Raw genomic sequence first — 16,070 nt, forward strand, 5'->3', positions numbered from 1 at the left:
AACCTTTAAATTGTCTTTGACAGCACTGGGGGAGAGACAGAAAAGTTGCCTTGAAAGTGAGAGGGAAAGGATGTCTTGAATTGCACCAACTGCATGAAATAATGGATTTTAAAAATGGAAAACTCTATTGTGGAATTTGTCTTTAATTTGCTTTTATTTCCCACTGTTCAATACTTTCATAGCTTCAAGCCTCTGTCCCCTACTGATTGTCTTTTTCTAGATGGCACCCATGGAAATGCAAGGAAGAAAGCTGATTAGCTGCTGCAGACCCATAGGGGGAGCTCACAGCTTTGTGTGTGGTTCCAGCAAAACTCATGGCTATAGTTTCTCAGGAAGAGCACAATGGCCAAATTCTGAGCCTAAACTACTGACAGCAGCCTTGTAAGAATTAGGTCATGATGTCAGAACTCTCACTAAATGAGATGCCCAGAATGCAATACAATATGCAAGACAAAGAAAACAGCATGTGAAAATACAAAGAAGCTGCACCTGGGTTTATCGCAATTTTATCTTGCACGGCATTCACAATGGTCAGAAGACTGACCTTCTAATCTAACAGGTTAAGCAGGGGGAGAGACTTATTTGAAGTGAGAGAAAATATACCCACAAGCAAAGCCTACTCTCCACATAACATATGATACAGTGTCAAAGTTTAAAGTGCACAGGTGGGTCAATATACAACGGGTGGTGCTCTCATTTTTGGCTTGGAAGTCTCACCCTGGACATTTCGTAAGAGCTAAAGCATTCCCTTCACACCACCATAAAATGACTGCAATGGTTTCGCTCCCCTGGGAGAAGCCTGACCAGAGATGATTGCTGTTTCCAGCACCATCACAGACATAAGCACGCACCTCCAGTCTCACAAATGTCCTAACCCCATTTGCTCTGGTACCCCTAGGAAGCTGCATTCCTTGCATGCAGATTTGCAGTGGAGGAATTTTAAAGGGAATGAACAAAGTGTGCAAGGCTTGGGTGCCAAAAGAAGGGGCTTTGTTTTCAGAGGTGCACAACAAAACCTGGGCCTGTATTTTCCTGAAAGAATTCCTCACTGTGTCAGTTTCCTCATCCTTAGTGCAAGGGCTGTGGGGGCATGCTGTTCACTTGAACAACCCCATCAGGACGGGCTTGTACCCACTGGTATCTTAATCAGCACCATGCCAAGTTTGTGGAGGGCCAGAGACACATATGTGAGGTTTAAGCAGCTGCAGAGCCTGTGCGTCCAACTCTGCTAAGGTTATTTCAGCGAGCCAGAGAAAGCCCGTGGTGGGAGATTTCAGGCTGTAACTGGGAGGATATGGCAAGGATGACAACACTGGGTAGATGGGCCTTGTCATATTCGTAGGGACATTCATGCCATCATTATCCGTGTGACTACAGGAAGAACATCTGGCCTCCGCTTAGTGACAACAGAGCTGGAAGCCTCCCAGGCTCTAGGATTGTAGTGAAGGGGGCAAATCCTGCAGTGTTTCTTCTGGGCTGGCCTGCCTTGAGCCTGCCTTCGGAGAGCGGTGGGAGTGGCTGTACGCGGGCGGCAGCAGCAACACCCTTTAAGGGTGCAGTGTGCCCTTCCCAATAAAGCAGCCTGCCTGCAGCAGATGCTGGATCTGCAGCCCTACCCATGCAGGGTTGGTGCCCGAGCCCCCAGCAACTTGCCGTCTGAGAGGGGAGAAGGACAGAGATCGTTCCTGCTATTTGAGCAGCAACGCTGGCGCAGAGGGATGAGGACAACAGAGTTCCTTGCACCCTTTCCTCCCCAGGAAGGTTTAAGCACCATTTAATCCTTAATCTTCCCTCAGGCACCTCTCTCCTGTTGGGTTTAGTATTTCTAGGATGAAGTTTCTGCAGCCTGACTCAGAGACAGAGAAATAACTAAGCTTTTGGCTGTGAAAGTCAGACTGCCTTTGACTTCTGCAGACTCAGGACAGGTGTTACTGCTTAGCACACGAGGAAACACAGAACTGGCTAGTCCCTATCATATAACTTAGTCTCAAGGGTCATTTCCTAGACGTGCCAAACAGGAGAGGGCTTGATCCTGAGGGAAGCTGAGCGCTCTGCTCCCTGTGAAGTCAACCGGAGCTTAGGGTGCTCAGCATTTCAGGCCCACTCTGCTGAAACAGGAACCTGGAGAAAGCTCCAGTGCGCCAGGGGTGAATACTGTTTTAAGTCAAATCTTAGGGCATAGGATTCCCTGGTGCATTGCGCTCAGCCTCTCCCTGCGGACAGTCAGCCCACAGGCGCGCAGCGTTTGGTTTTAAACGCTCATTTCATCCCCGCTGTGCTCTTTAGTGAATTCGCTGGGCTTCTGGCATAGGCACAAAGAGCAAAGGCCTCTGCACTCAAGCCACATTGGAGAAGCTGCATTCCTCTGCCCTCCCCTACCCAGGGATAGTGCTTCCCAGTCTGGCCGGAGAAGGCTTCTCTCCCACCAGGGACAATTCACTGCCCACCCAAGTTCCATATCGGGCCCTTACTTAAGAGGCTAGGAAATGGGCAGGCTTATGTCCTGTTGTGACCAACAAGTCAGCCCCTGATCCCATGTGTCTAACACAGAGGTCACTGACATTCTCTACTAGTTTCAAGGAATCAGGGGCCATAACCTGAGTTTCCTTGAACCTCAGAGATATTTGTAGCTGCCTCTGCCGGCATCCTGTCTCTGAATCTAGAGCAAACACAGAGCTGATGCTGTAAGATGACAATTCAGGCCACAGCACACGAGACTTGTCTGTGCTGGGGAAGGCCAGACTGCTCTTGCTGTTTTTAGCATTGGGATAAACAGCCACAATGATGCGCTCAAAGCCAGCCCCTCCCACTCATCTAAGGAGAAGCCTCAAGGGCCAGTAATGCCTAGCCGGGGAGACTGCATTCAAGAATTCACCTGAAACAAGACCGGGGGCCAAATCCATTGTTGGCGAGAACTAGTGCAACACCACTGGCTTCGGGGCGCTGCGCCTGCTTACGCCAACCCTGAAGCTGAGCCTCAGACTCTGTCAGGAACTTGCTCAAGGCTGGGTGCACGAGACACCACTCCTCTGCTCAGCTCTCAACGTAGAAAGAAACTGGCGCATGGTGAAACGCAGCTACCGAGGGCCAACTCCTGTTCCTACGGAGTTAGTGGAAACAGGAGGAGGCCCCTAGTCTCCATTACTAAGACAGTAACGGGTGCTGGGGAGGAGAGGGCTGCCCTGGTCAACTGGATCTCCAGGAACTGTGGGCATGGGGTCCACCAGGGTGGGCTTTCTGGCTCTGTCCTCTACTTGATGTTTTTGAGAAGCGCCGTCCGCGCATTCACGACAGCTTTGAAGGCGTCCTCGCTGCCGGGAGCCACGCACTTGTCCGGATGGAGCAGCACTGCCAGCTTCCGATAGGCTTTGTTCACCTCGTCCCTATGAGAGACGAGACAGTCATCAGCAAGAGGGTGACGTCTGGAGCCCTTCCTTTACGTACTGCTCCCAGCTGCCATGTTAGGAGGCACCCATCAGCCCTCACTCCCTGCAGGGAGAAGAGCAGTGGAGGCACAGAGCTGTTCCCATTCTAACCTTCCCCACTCCCGGTTCTTTGCAGTTGCTCATAAATTTCCAAACCTTTCCCCTTTCAGGCTGAAATTTTCCAGGCTTGGACTGTGCCTGAATGTAAATGATGATGGCAAGCTAGAGGAAAAGCATGCTGACTGCTTCTCAGTGCAAGATAAGTGGAAAGAAAAAATACATTCTTCCCCGATGTTTGCAACCAGCTGGGCTCTGCAAACTGATGTTTGGCAAGGAAGTGACCCTCCCATCTTTTCATGTACAGTAACTCCTCACTTAAATCGTCCCGCTTCATGTTGTTTCGTTGCTGATCAGTTAGGGAACATACTCATTTAAAGTTGTGCAAAGCTCCACTCTTACGTTGTTTGGCTCCCTGCCTTCTCCACAGCTGGCAGCCTCCCTACGGTCGCCTGCCCCCAGCGCCTCCTGCCCGCCAGCAGACTCTGTGGAGCAGCGCCTTCCCCCTCCACCCCACGCCTCCTGCCCGCGGCAATCAGCTGTCTTGCAGCATTTTGGAGGCAGGAGGGAGGGGGGAGGAGCAAGGACTCCATGCGCAGGCTCCCCCTCTCTCCCCGGCCTCCCCAACGCAGCAAGCCAGCTGATTGTCCCGGGCAGGAGGGAGGGGGGACGAGCGAGGACTCAAAAGTGCGGGCTTGGGGGAAGGGGTGCAGTGGCGGGATGAGGATTGAGCCCCAGGCCCCTGGTGCTTGCAGAGTAGGGGAAGCTGCCCTGGAACCTAACCCCCTCTATTTACATTAATTCTTATGGGGAAATTGGATTAGCTTAACATCATTTCACTTAAAGTTGTATTTTTCAGGAACATAACTACAACGTTAAGTGAGGAGTTACTGTACTGTGTGTGTAATTATATATATCTGCCTACTGTATTTTCCACTCCAGGCATCCGATGAAGTGGGTTCTAGCCCACGAAAGCTTATGCCCAAATAACTTTGTCAGTCTCTAAGGTGCCACAAGGATTCCTCGTTGTTTTTGCTGCTAGACTAACATGGCTACCCCTCTGAAACCTTTCACAGAAGCTGCAGATGGCTTTGAAGGAACTTGGGTTTTGATTTAAGAGTTATGACCATTTCAGACTATATATGCAGCATGTGCAGATGTTTTTGTGCAAGCTCAGTTCACCCTGGGGTAGAGGGCCAGTGCAGGCCGCTGGAATTAAGTGCTGCACAAACCTTGGGCTGCATCCTATTTGCATACTGAAGAGAAGATACTGTGTCTTGTGTGTTGGAGGGGTGACTGCACAAACTTAGCTTCACAGCAAAGTGCCTAGTCACCTCACTTCACAGCAGTCAGCTGATAGGGAGGAACTAAGGTTGCGGGAAGGGCTCTTGTGGAGCAAGTGAAGTCAGCAATTCCCTTACCATCTGTTTCTCCTGGCTCTCGTATGTCGGCGTGAGCACTCGCCTTCCTCTGCTGCAGAGCTACTAATATATGCAGGGGGCTAAGGTGCCTGGTGGATGGCAGGTCCTGAACTTTGCCAGAGAAGAAGCAACTTGGAGGGGTCATTTGAAACTTGAATGCATAATGGTGCAACTGTAAGGTTCTCTTCCTGGGCACAATAAATAATCCATTTTGCATTTTAGTACAGCACCTTTCAGCTAAGGATCTCAGAGTGCTTTACAAACATCTGCTGAGCCTTCCAGCACCCTTCTGGGGTACATATTCTGGGAATTTCAGATAGGGAACTGAGACAGAGGTGAGTTGATTTGTCCAGGTCACTCAGCAGGAGCCAGGAACCCCACATTTTCAATCCCCTGCTCTAATCACGTGCAACACTCTGTAGGATGGGTGCTAATGATCACTTCCAACCAGCAGTCAGCCATCTTTAGGAAGACAGGGGAAGTCTTGCAGCTTTTGGGAAAAAAACAAAACACAACAACAGCAATTTGTACAGAAAGAAGCATTGTGATGCCAAGTCCTTGCCTGCAAGGTGTGTGGAGAAAACAGCAGCTTTATGGCAGTACAAAACCTTCCCTAGAGCCAGAGGGCAAGGGAAAGATGATGCTTCATCTGTACAAATCTTAACCTCTCTCTTGGAGAGATCACAAGGGTTACTGGCAGATACACTGAACTGGACAAAGAAGTACCGAGAAAGGACAACAGATTGTATACTTGCCAGCTGCACACAGTCAAAAGATTTGTATCTGTTATAGTGCTTTTTTCATTCATAGATCCAAAGCACTTGACAATGGAGGCAAATCTAATTATCTCCATTTTAACAGATGGGAAAACGAAGGCTCAGAGAGGTGAAGTGGCCAAGAAAGCAGGCCAGTGGCAAAGCCTGGAATAGAAGCCTGGTCTCTTGAGCCCCAGTCCAGCCCCGAAACCACTGGACCGCACTGTCTTCTGGTTACTTCACTCTGATCTGACATGTGGCAAGTCAAGCGAAGCTGGTATTACTCATTAGCAATGGCAGGAACGGCCTTGCTGGGTTTAGTGTTATAAGATGTGCAAGTCCTTAGCACCAGCTGCAATTGTTGGACTTTGCACAGGTAAATCCACCATCTAGATGACCAGCATTACATCATCCCAGGGGAAAGCACGGACAATGCTACCTAGCACTTCAAAGGTGGCAAGGTGTATTCCATGGGAGGAGCTTGAAGTGATTTACAAATGTTAGTGAAGCAAGTATTTCGCTTCCTGTTTTATAGACATGGAAATGGAGGCAGAGAGAGATTAAGCAGTTTGCCCAAGGCCACAGAAGAAATAAGAGGTACTATAGAGGTGTTCAAATAGGTTCTGTTCCCAATCAAACCACTTTCCCTCTCCAGCTGGAAACTCTTACCAGGTTTCTTGTTAATTAAAGGATAGTAGCATCATTAATTCCAAATCAACACGCTTTTATGGAAAATAGGTTGTATATAAACTTACCATTTTTGATGAGATTACAAGTTTGGTTGATATAGTAACTGTTAACACAATACACTTGGGCTTCTGAACGTCATTTGACCTAGTCTCACATGACATTATGATAAAAAAAATCAGCACTAAAAAAAATAATTAAAAAAAAATCAATGTAGCTCATATTAAATGTGTTAAACACTAACTGGCACATTGCAAAAAAATATTGTAAATGGGGAATCATTTCAGGGAGGTGCTTTGAGTGGGGTCCCACAGGGATCTGTTCTTGCCCCAGAGCTATTCAATACAGTATCTTCATCGATGATTTGCAAGAAAAGGAGGTGGTATTACCTCTGATCATGCCATTAGTGAGACCACGGTTGGAATACTGTGTCTAGCTCTGGTGTCCACACCTTAAAAGAGGATGATGAAAAACTGAAAGGGGTTCAGAAGAGAGCTACCAGAATGATGAGACATCTGGAAAACCTGCCTTGTAGCGAAAGACTTCAGAAACTCAAATCTATTTAGTTTTATCCAAGAGAAAGTTAAGACCACTTGATCATGGTGGCCTATAACTACCTACATGGGAAAGAGATTAAGATTAAACGTTGGAGCCAATGTTTGCAAGTTCAAACTAAACACATTCCCTAGGTCTGTGGTGGATTCTCCATCACTTGAAGCCTGAGTGTCTTTCTAAAGATCTGCTCCAGCTCAAACAGAAGCTATGAGCTTGATGCAGAAATTACTGGGTGAGGTGCTTTGGCCTGTGTTCTGCAGGAGTCAGACCAGACCATCATAAGGGTCCCTTCTGGCCTTGAAAAATATCTATAACTGTAGTAGCTATTAATCAAAGACAACTAGGAGAATGTTGAAGCGTCCTTTACCTTGTGGCTCCAGGTTTGACTCCCAACATGTCCCAACTGTCCTTGCTGTTGCGGATCCTCCGAATGGTGTCCGCCTGCTCTTTGGTGAACCCAATGCTCATGCTCGATGTGGGGCGTTTCCCACCATTGTCGCACAGATCAACAATTGCGGAATAGAAGGTCTGCAATGGGCAATAAGGCAATTGTGAGTATACGGAAACAGAGGTTGTGACAAGGGCTTGCTGACTCTTAGTGCATGAACTCAAAGCTCTAAGAGAGCAGACACAAACCGCAGGACTTGACACAAGCAGCATAGTAACAGAAGCGCTCTGTTGCCTGCCAGAATAGAGACGACACTCCTACCTATAGTGCATGGCTAGTACTGTGCTACAACTGGCAGAAAAGCCTCTCTTCTCTGTTAGCTATGGAAACGTGTGCCTGGAGTCCTCGCCGTGCAACCAAATCAACCTCTCTCTGAATATTGCTGTTACTAAACAGGAGTTATCAATATGCTGGACTCAGACTAGAAAGGTGGACTTATTATGCAGCCCTTATTATGAACAGTCAATAGATTCTATAGATCACGGCAATTAATTAACATTCTATTGGCAAAAGGAGGTTACATGTGGGGCCTGCATCCTTTTCACTGCCATTTCAAGTTACCTGGAACATCTCATTGATTCCTTCTCCTGTCTGTGCTGAGGTCTCAAAGTAAAGAAACCCCCGGCTTTCTGCCCACAGTCGCCCTTCGCTCTCATCCACGCAGCGGTGCTTGGTGCAGTCAATCTGAGCCCAACAAAGGAGAGAAAAGGAATCAGGTGCAAGGAGACACCCCACATACCCAGGTACAGCAGTCGCAACAGGGCTACCTGGAGGGCTGTAGTTGCCTGGATCCCAAAGGTACTCCTGTTCTAACATCTGACTGTGGCATCAGCGATAGACTTCCCAGAATAGCCTTGGGAGGAAGCCGACATTTTCTTGAGAGGGAATTGAAATAGATGACGATTCTGAAATCATGAACAGAATCTGCATGCAAGACCCAAGATCAGGGTGCTGGGAAATCCTGTAAACATGGCGACTAGTGTGTAGTGCACAGATTAGCCTCTTAGCCAGTTCCAACACCCACTTTGCACACTGAATTCATTCCCAGGGGCTCAGAGCAGTTGTTGCTCAACATGCTGCAGCCAGGAATTCCTGGCTCTTCTCTTCATCATAGCATGGTTTACCTTGTTGGCACAGACAACGAAGACAATGTTTTCCATGTTTCCATGAGGTCCAAGCTCCTGCTTCATCTCAGCCATCCATCCATCCAGTGCATCAAATGACTCCTTCTGGCCAACATCATACACTAGGACAACCCCCTGAGTGTCCTTGTAAAACTCGTTGCGAACCTACCCAGGACAAAAAAAGAGTGAGAATGAGTGTGATGGATGCCATCTTGGCTGACACTGGTGACAGGACCAAGGCCCTCCACAGCTAGAGAACTAAGCTCTGTGTGACTTACATCCCCTGTGAATGAGGCACAGAGGGGGATGCATAACACACTCTGCGCGGGTTATACATGTTAAACTATTCTAGACTGTAAGTGCCTCAGGGCAGGGAATCTGTAACCTGTACAGCAAGGCACTGTACATGCACATTTACGGCTCTATGTAAGTAATAAATCATATCAGTAATGTTATTTATGGCAGGGAAGGATCAAGGCTGGGTCCATAAGCACAGTACCAGGAGCCACCAGAGATTCCTGGGACATAGTCACCTTGGACACTGACTCTCTTTTGTGGCCTCAGGCAAGTCACTCAGGTCAAGCACTTTTGGGAATCCACTTATTTTTGGTTCCCACGCCCACCTGGCCTAGGACCCTATTTTCAGAAGTACTGAGCACCCACAGCCTCAGTTACAGCCAGTGTAAACTACAGGTGCTCGGGACCTCTGAAAATGAGGCCCTAACTGATTTGCCCAAGGTCACACAGTGAGTCAGGGGCCCTGCCAAGGTTAAAATTCTGGAGTTCCTGACTCCCAGTCCCATTCTTCGTCCACTACACCCTGCTGCCTCCATTACACCACTACAGATTGGCAAGCGCTGGGTAGGTGACAGAGGGCAGGGTTATGGATTTATGTCGGTATCCACACTTCTGCTACAGGCAATCTGGAAATGTGCTTAAGCAGCAATATTTATCAATCTGCTCCCTTGGTGTGAGCTCATTCATAGTATGTCACTTACACAGCACAACACTTTAACAGGGGATATAGGAAATACAATTATAACCCCCGAAGCAGTCACTCTGCCAGGGTACAAACTGCTGCAACTATGCTGATCTATGCTTCCTATATTTCTTCTCTGCTACCTGCCTCTTATCATCACTTACCTACTGCCTATGTCTAGCTATATGATCAGAAGTAATCTAGAATCACACAGACAGAACAGACTGATTTAATTCCTAACCATGCTGCAGAGAAGAATCCTTTTCTCCCTTACCTCATAGAAGAAGGGGTGCCCAGCCATGTCAAAGATGTTCACTTTAATCTCGCGATCTCTAATTTGCACTCTGAAATGATAGATGAGAAGCATTCAGAAGGGGTCTGATGCTCACACAGCGTGAACCAATGAAAGAGCCGACTCCCTCCCAACGAGATTCCCAGAGAGTTCCCATTTGACGGTATCTCGTTCTTCAGAGAGAAAATATCACCGAATCAGCAAGGCCACGACATTTTACCGCCCTACTTTAGCTTGATAAAAAAATACAAGAGGGGGTCTTGTGTGGGCGAATAACTGTCGTGCATGGTAGCCAGTCAACAAAGGGGGACAATGGCCAGTCAGATCTCTTGCTCTCTTTCCATCACCTTTAGCTGGACAAGAGACCCTCTCATCTTGATTTCTGTACACACCAGAAAGGGAGCAAAGCATTAAAAAGAAATGATCACTCAATCTTAAGATGGTCGTACCTAATCAATAATATAATTCAAGCCCTCAAACGCCAGTGATATTACTATCAAAAAGCACTCAATAGTCAACAGATGAAGATAAGATCTTCCTGGCCACACTGAACATGCAGTATATTTTATGATACACATTGAAGGTCATAGATAGCAATAGTACAGTACATATAGGAACGTAAGAGATCATGTCATGTTGCCATGACTTCTTTCTTAAGATCCCTCTAGCGCTCAAGTTTATATTACATTTGCTCACTTCTGCTCTTTTCAGTAAGTGTCAGATGCAGAACTGATTGGTGAGCCCTAGCACATGTACACAGCCACCATGGTACATGGCTTTTCACTTGCAATTGTTTCCCCTAAAAGTAGCTAGAAAAGGGTACCTACTTGGTGACGCCATAGTCGATTCCTATCGTCGCTAGGTATTTGGGAACAAACCTCTTTTCACAGTACCGCTTTATGATACAGCTCTAAAACAAGAAGAGAGGCGAGTACGAACATGTCCGCATCATATCACAGAGAAAGTTGTTTGACATTAAGAACAGGAGTACTTGTGACACCTTAGGCTACGTCCAGACTACCCGCCGTATCGGCGGGTTAAAATCGATTGCTCGGGGATCGATATATCGCGTCTCATCTAGACGCGATATATCGATCCCCGAGCGCGCTTATATCGATTCCGGAACTCCATCAACCCCAACGGAGTTGTGGAATCGACAGGGAGAGCCGCGAACATCGATCCCACGCGGTGAGGACGGGTGAGTAATCCGATCTTAGATATTCGACTTCAGCTACGGTATTCACGTAGCTGAAGTTGCGTATCTAAGATCGATTTCCCCCTGTAGCGTGGACCAGCCCTTAGAGACTAACAAATTTATTTCAGCATAAGCTTCCGTGGGCTACAGCTCACTTCTTTGGATCATAGAATGGAATACACAGATAGGAAATATTTATACATACAGAGAACATGAAAAGGTGGAAGTAGCCATACCAACTGTAAGAGGCCAATCAATTGAGATGAGCTCTTGTCAGCAGGAGAAAAAAAACCTTTGAAGTGATAATCGAGATTACCCATAGAAGGTGTGAGGAGGACTTAACATGGGAAAATAGATTCAATTAGTGTAATGACCCAAACATTCCCAGTCTCTGTTTAAACCTAAATTAATTGTATCTAATTTGCATATTAATTCGAGTTCAGCAGTCTCTCTTTGGAGTCTGTTTTTGAAGTTTTTTTGTTGCAAAATTGCCACCTTGAAGTCTGTCACTGAGTGGTTAGAGAGGTTGCAGTGTTCTCCCACTGGTTGTTGAATGTTATAATTCCTGATGTCAGATTTGTGTCCATTTATTCTTTTGCGTAGAGACTGTCCGGTTTGGCCAATGTACACGGCAGAGGGGCACTGCTGGCACATGATGGCATAGATCACTTTGGTAGGTGTGCAGGTATTTTGTCACATTATTATTGATCACATTATTGGTATATAGCACCATGGGCATTGGTGACACTTTGCACAACAAGTGAAGACATTGTCACTGTCCTGGAAGGGTGAGTGGGGACCCATAACAAACAAATCAACTAAAATAAAAAACCTGATTGTGAGCAGAGTTTATATACATCAAGAAGGGAGAAGAGCCAGGGCATCTCTGAAGCCCACTAGGGGCTTTGCTATTGCCAATCTATTTTCCATGGATGGAAGGCACTCAGATGCTCTGGTAATGGGCAGCTGTGCAAAATCCTGAGACAGAAAGAGCTAACAATCTATCTGACTTGATGGTGACAAGATGGGGCGCTGGAGATACCACATATAAGGGATATAGTATCGAATACTGTGTACAGATGTGGTCTCCTCACCTCAAAAAAGATATACTGGCACTAGAAAAGGTTCAGAGAAGGGCAACTAAAATGATTAGGGGTTTGGAGAGGGTCCCATATGAGGAAAGATTAAAGAGGCTAGGACTTTTTAGCTTGGAAAAGAGGAGACTAAGGGGGGATATGATAGAGGTATATAAAATCATGAGTGATGTGGAGAAAGTGGATAAGGAAAAGTTATTTACTTATTCCCATAATACAAGAACTAGGGGTCACTAAATGAAATTAATGGGCAGCAGGTTTAAAACAAATAAAAGGAAGTTCTTCTTTACGGAGCGCACAGTCAACTTGTGGAACTCCTTACCTGAGGAGGCTGTGAAGGCTAGGACTATAACAGGGTTTAAGAGAGAACTGGATAAATTCATGGTGGTGAAGTCCATAAATGGCTATTAGCCAGGATGGGTAAGGAATGGTGTCCCTAGCCTCTGTTTGTGAGAGGGTGGAGATAGATGGCAGGAGAGAGATCACTTGATCATTGCCTGTTAGGTTCACTCCCTGTGGGGCATCTGGCATTGGCCACTGTCAGTAGACAGATACTGGGCTAGATGGACCTTTGGTCTGACCCGGTATGGCCGTTCTTATGTTCTTATGGTAGAAAGAATGCATCCTGGTAACGTGATAAGGCATATGGGTTGTTTGGTGTGCCTGGCAGGGGACTGCACAACCTTGCTGCACCCCACCCAGCGACGTCCCTAGGATAAGGCCTTTAATCGAATTCAAAGATCGAAGAGGTTTCTATCTACTCTGCTTCTTGTGCCGCACAGTGAGCCCCCGTGGGCCGTATGTTATGCAGGCCTGACAAAGTCTCAGAGAATCCACTCTTTACTTTACTTTAAACCAGAAAGTGACCCGTGCCCCATGCTGCCGAGGAAGGCGAACCCTCCCTACCCCCCAAGTTTCTGTCCATCTGACCTGGGGGGAAATTCCTTCAGTTAGACCCTAAGCTGCTTGGCGAGCCCCAGCACGCAGACACCTGGGAAAGAATTCACTGTAGTAATCCAGAACCCTCCCTATCCAGTGTCCCATCTCCAGCAAAAAAAGGAGACTCATGTTTTCACATGGCTCCAGAAGGTGGGGATTTAGGAAAGACACCAAATACCACAAGACTTATGCTGTAAAATAAACCCCTCCCTCCAAACACACAACACTGAACATAAGAACAGCCATACTGGGTCAGAGCAAAGGTCCATCTAGCCCAGTATCCTGTCTTATGACAGTGGCCAACCCCAGGTGCCCCAGAGGGAATGAACAGAATATGTCATCAAGTGACCATTCCTTGTCACCCACTGGATTGTCCTGGGCCAGTCCCTTTCCCCTTTGGTGCCACACTTCGTCCGTTAGCCAGGGATGATACTGCTCATGCCTCATGGGCAATGTCTGCCTAGTGGGTGAGGTGGAAGGGGCCAATATCAAACTGTATACACTGATGGGGGGGAGCACAGTTTAAAGGTTCATCCACCTCGTGAACAGCTCGAGCCATGGCCCCCTCCTGGGCAAGTCCCCATTACCCTCAGTCTCCCTCCCAGCTGCAGTGGGAAGTGTTAATACTGAGCCACAATGCCTGTTGCAGCTGCACAAGTGAGCCTCAGGGGAAAAGAGTTTGGGAAGCTCTGCTCTGGGGGGCGAGGGCTGTGTGTGCGCGTGGAGTGCCCGCTTGCTGTCTGTCTACTCTGGGGCTCACAGCCACCTGTGGAGGGCTGACAGCGGGAGCCCCAACCACTGTGAGGGAGAGGCTCCCACTGTCAGCCCGGGAAGTAGAAGTGGGGACCCGACTGTAGGCCCCAAGGCCTGGGGAGTAAGGAATTTTCCTCCAGGGCAGATTGGCAGAGGCCCTGGAGGTTTTTCACCTTCCTCTGCAGCATGGGGCATGGGTCACTGGCTGGAGGATTCTCTGCAGCTTGAGGTCTTCAAACCACAATATGAGGACTTCAATAACTCAGACATAGGTTAGAGGTTTGTTACAGGAGTGGGTGGGTGAGATTCTGTGGCCTGCATTGTGCAGGAGGTCAGACTAGATGATCATAATGGTCCCTTCTGACCTTAAAGTCTATGAGTCTAAGAGGAGCAGAGGTGAGGCTGGGAGGGCTGAGCTATGGCAGGGGCTAATGGGGCGAGGGGGTTGTACAACGGCAGGTACTGGCGGATGAACTGAGGGCAGTGGGGGTTGATGGGGTAGGGGGGCTGAACTGATGGGGTGGTGATGAGGAGGGCTGGGGGCCTGAAGTCAGGGGGGTTGGGTGGGGACAGAACTGACGGGGGACTAGAGAACAGGATTAATTGCTGGTCAGGAGATGGGCAGACGTGGGGGTGAGAGCTCCTGCAGCAGGGGCCAAAATCAGCGTAGCCTGTCCACGCGGGAGAGCGGGCGACACCCACAGTCCCACGCGCACACCCTGGGCACGGGCAGTTCAAACACCAAGAGACGGGCCTAGGAAATCTTGTCTTAAAAAATCCAGTGATTTGGGGGCCAATCTCGTGATCTCTGAGGGGTCCGACTCATGATCTCTGATCGCTGGAAGCTGGCAATAGGGCACCAGTGGGGCCGGGAAGCCCACGCAGGGGTGTCTGCTCGGGCGGGCACAGCTCCCTGCCCAGGGCGTGTGTCATGGGCCCTGTACTGCTCTGAGAGAGGGAGAATCTCCCTCCCCACCCCGAACCAGGGGGGCAGAGCCCTAAAGCCAGGAGAGACGTCATGGTCCAATGAAAGGACAGAGTCAGCACCCCGCCCCCTCCACCAGTAAACCACCACCCAGAAGCTCCCCCCGGGTAATGAACGGTCATGCCCCGCCTCCACCTGCCTACGGCCAATGTAGGAGAGCCTCGATTGACTCACCGGCGCGTCAGTCGAACTTCTCAACCAATCCGCTGCCTCCCTCACTGGACAACGGACTGCAAGAGATCCGATTGAACAGCTCGCTTGTCAGTCACTCCCACCGGAGCCAATCCCCTCCCCATCTCGCTTCCAGGGCTCCTCACCTTGCCCACCTCGGCGTTGCCCATGGAGATGACTTTGATCCTCAGCGACTTGCGCGTTTCTTTTCGCTTCGGCAGATTCGCCTCCATCCCCGGGAGAGACGAATCTGCCCATAAACACACGCGGGGGCGGGAGCGTTTTAGGAAGCTGCTGCTTTGCACCTGAGTGGAGGGGAAACAACCGCCTCAAACCCAACGCTCCCCATGCTGCTGAGGCCGAATCGGGATTTCCCCCCCGCTTCTCGCGGGCAGAGGGAGATCGCGCGAGACTTCCGCCTTGTCCTCTCGCACTTTCGCGAGAGCGTCCGTTGCAGCGGGATGATGAGTTCTCGCGAGAGGTGAAGGGGCTTCTATCTTTTTTTTCAATTTCAATAACTTTATTGACACTTTGATGTAGGGCGAACGGGGGGCGGGCGTTGCATTGTTGTTTAGATAGGGTGAAGGCAGCGGGTCCACGGCGCCTAGTGGTCTGGCTGCGGGACTCCTGGGTTCCAGTCCCTGCTCCAGGGGCGGTGCAGGGGGCGGAGCCAGGACTCCTGGGTTCCAGTCCCTGCTCCAGGGGCGGTGCAGGGGGCGGAGCCAGGACTCCTGGGTTCTCTTCCCTGCTCCAGGGGCGGTGCAGTGGTGAGAGCAGGGGGCGGAGCCAGGACTCCTGGGTTCTCTTCCCTGCTCTAGGGGCGGTACAGTGGTGAGAGCAGGGGGTGGAGCCAGGACTCCTGGGTTCTCTTCCCTGCTCCAGGGGCAGAGCAGTGGTGAGAGCAGGGGGCGGAGCCAGGACTCCTGGGTTCTCTTCCCTGTTCCAGGGGCGGAGCAGTGGTGAGAGCAGGGGGCGGAGCCAGGACTCCTGGGTTCTCTTCCCTGCTCCAGAGGCGGTGCAGTGGTGAGAGCAGGGGGCGGAGCCAGGACTCCTGGGTTCTCTTCCCTGCTCTGGGGGCAGCATGAACCCATGATGAGATTAAGGGGATGGAGCCAGGACTCCTGGGTTCTAGTCCCAGCTCTGACATGAACCTGCTGTGAAATCTTGGGCAAATGACTTCCCAGAGATGT

The 16,070-nt window shown here is 49.3% G+C and overlaps 1 protein-coding gene across 2 annotated transcripts; it reads right to left on the minus strand.

Moving 5' to 3' along the window:
* Positions 1-2,887: 2,887 nt before the first annotated feature.
* On the minus strand, positions 2,888-15,365 carry DNAJC27 (DnaJ heat shock protein family (Hsp40) member C27). 2 transcript variants are annotated; one of them, XM_050948930.1, is made up of 7 exons: positions 15,027-15,365; positions 10,571-10,653; positions 9,726-9,795; positions 8,473-8,637; positions 7,910-8,032; positions 7,268-7,428; positions 2,888-3,383 (listed from the first exon to the last, which is right to left on the minus strand). In XM_050948930.1, the coding sequence occupies exons 1-7, from the start codon at positions 15,111-15,113 to the stop codon at positions 3,251-3,253; spliced, it is 822 nt and encodes a 273-aa protein (XP_050804887.1). In that variant the 5' UTR covers positions 15,114-15,365; the 3' UTR covers positions 2,888-3,250. The 2 variants fall into 2 exon arrangements, with proteins under 2 accessions (XP_050804887.1, XP_050804888.1); XM_050948931.1 differs by lacking the exons at positions 10,571-10,653; positions 15,027-15,365 and adding an exon at positions 9,972-10,529.
* Positions 15,366-16,070: the final 705 nt, after the last annotated feature.

This window comes from Gopherus flavomarginatus, chromosome 4, assembly GCF_025201925.1.
Source record: "Gopherus flavomarginatus isolate rGopFla2 chromosome 4, rGopFla2.mat.asm, whole genome shotgun sequence".
NCBI lineage: Eukaryota > Metazoa > Chordata > Testudines > Testudinidae > Gopherus > Gopherus flavomarginatus.

Bases quoted from the DNA above. Each gene is read 5' to 3' on its own strand.
- DNAJC27 (XM_050948930.1), bottom strand. From the start codon at position 15,113: ATGGAGGCGAATCTGCCGAAGCGAAAAGAAACGCGCAAGTCGCTGAGG. The intron at 10,654-15,026 runs GTGAGGAGCCCT...TTCTTGTTTTAG, and splicing joins GCAACGCCGAGGTGGGCAAG to AGCTGTATCATAAAGCGGTA. The intron at 3,384-7,267 runs GTAAAGGACGCT...CGTCTCTCATAG, and splicing joins GTCAAACCTGGAGCCACAAG to GGACGAGGTGAACAAAGCCT.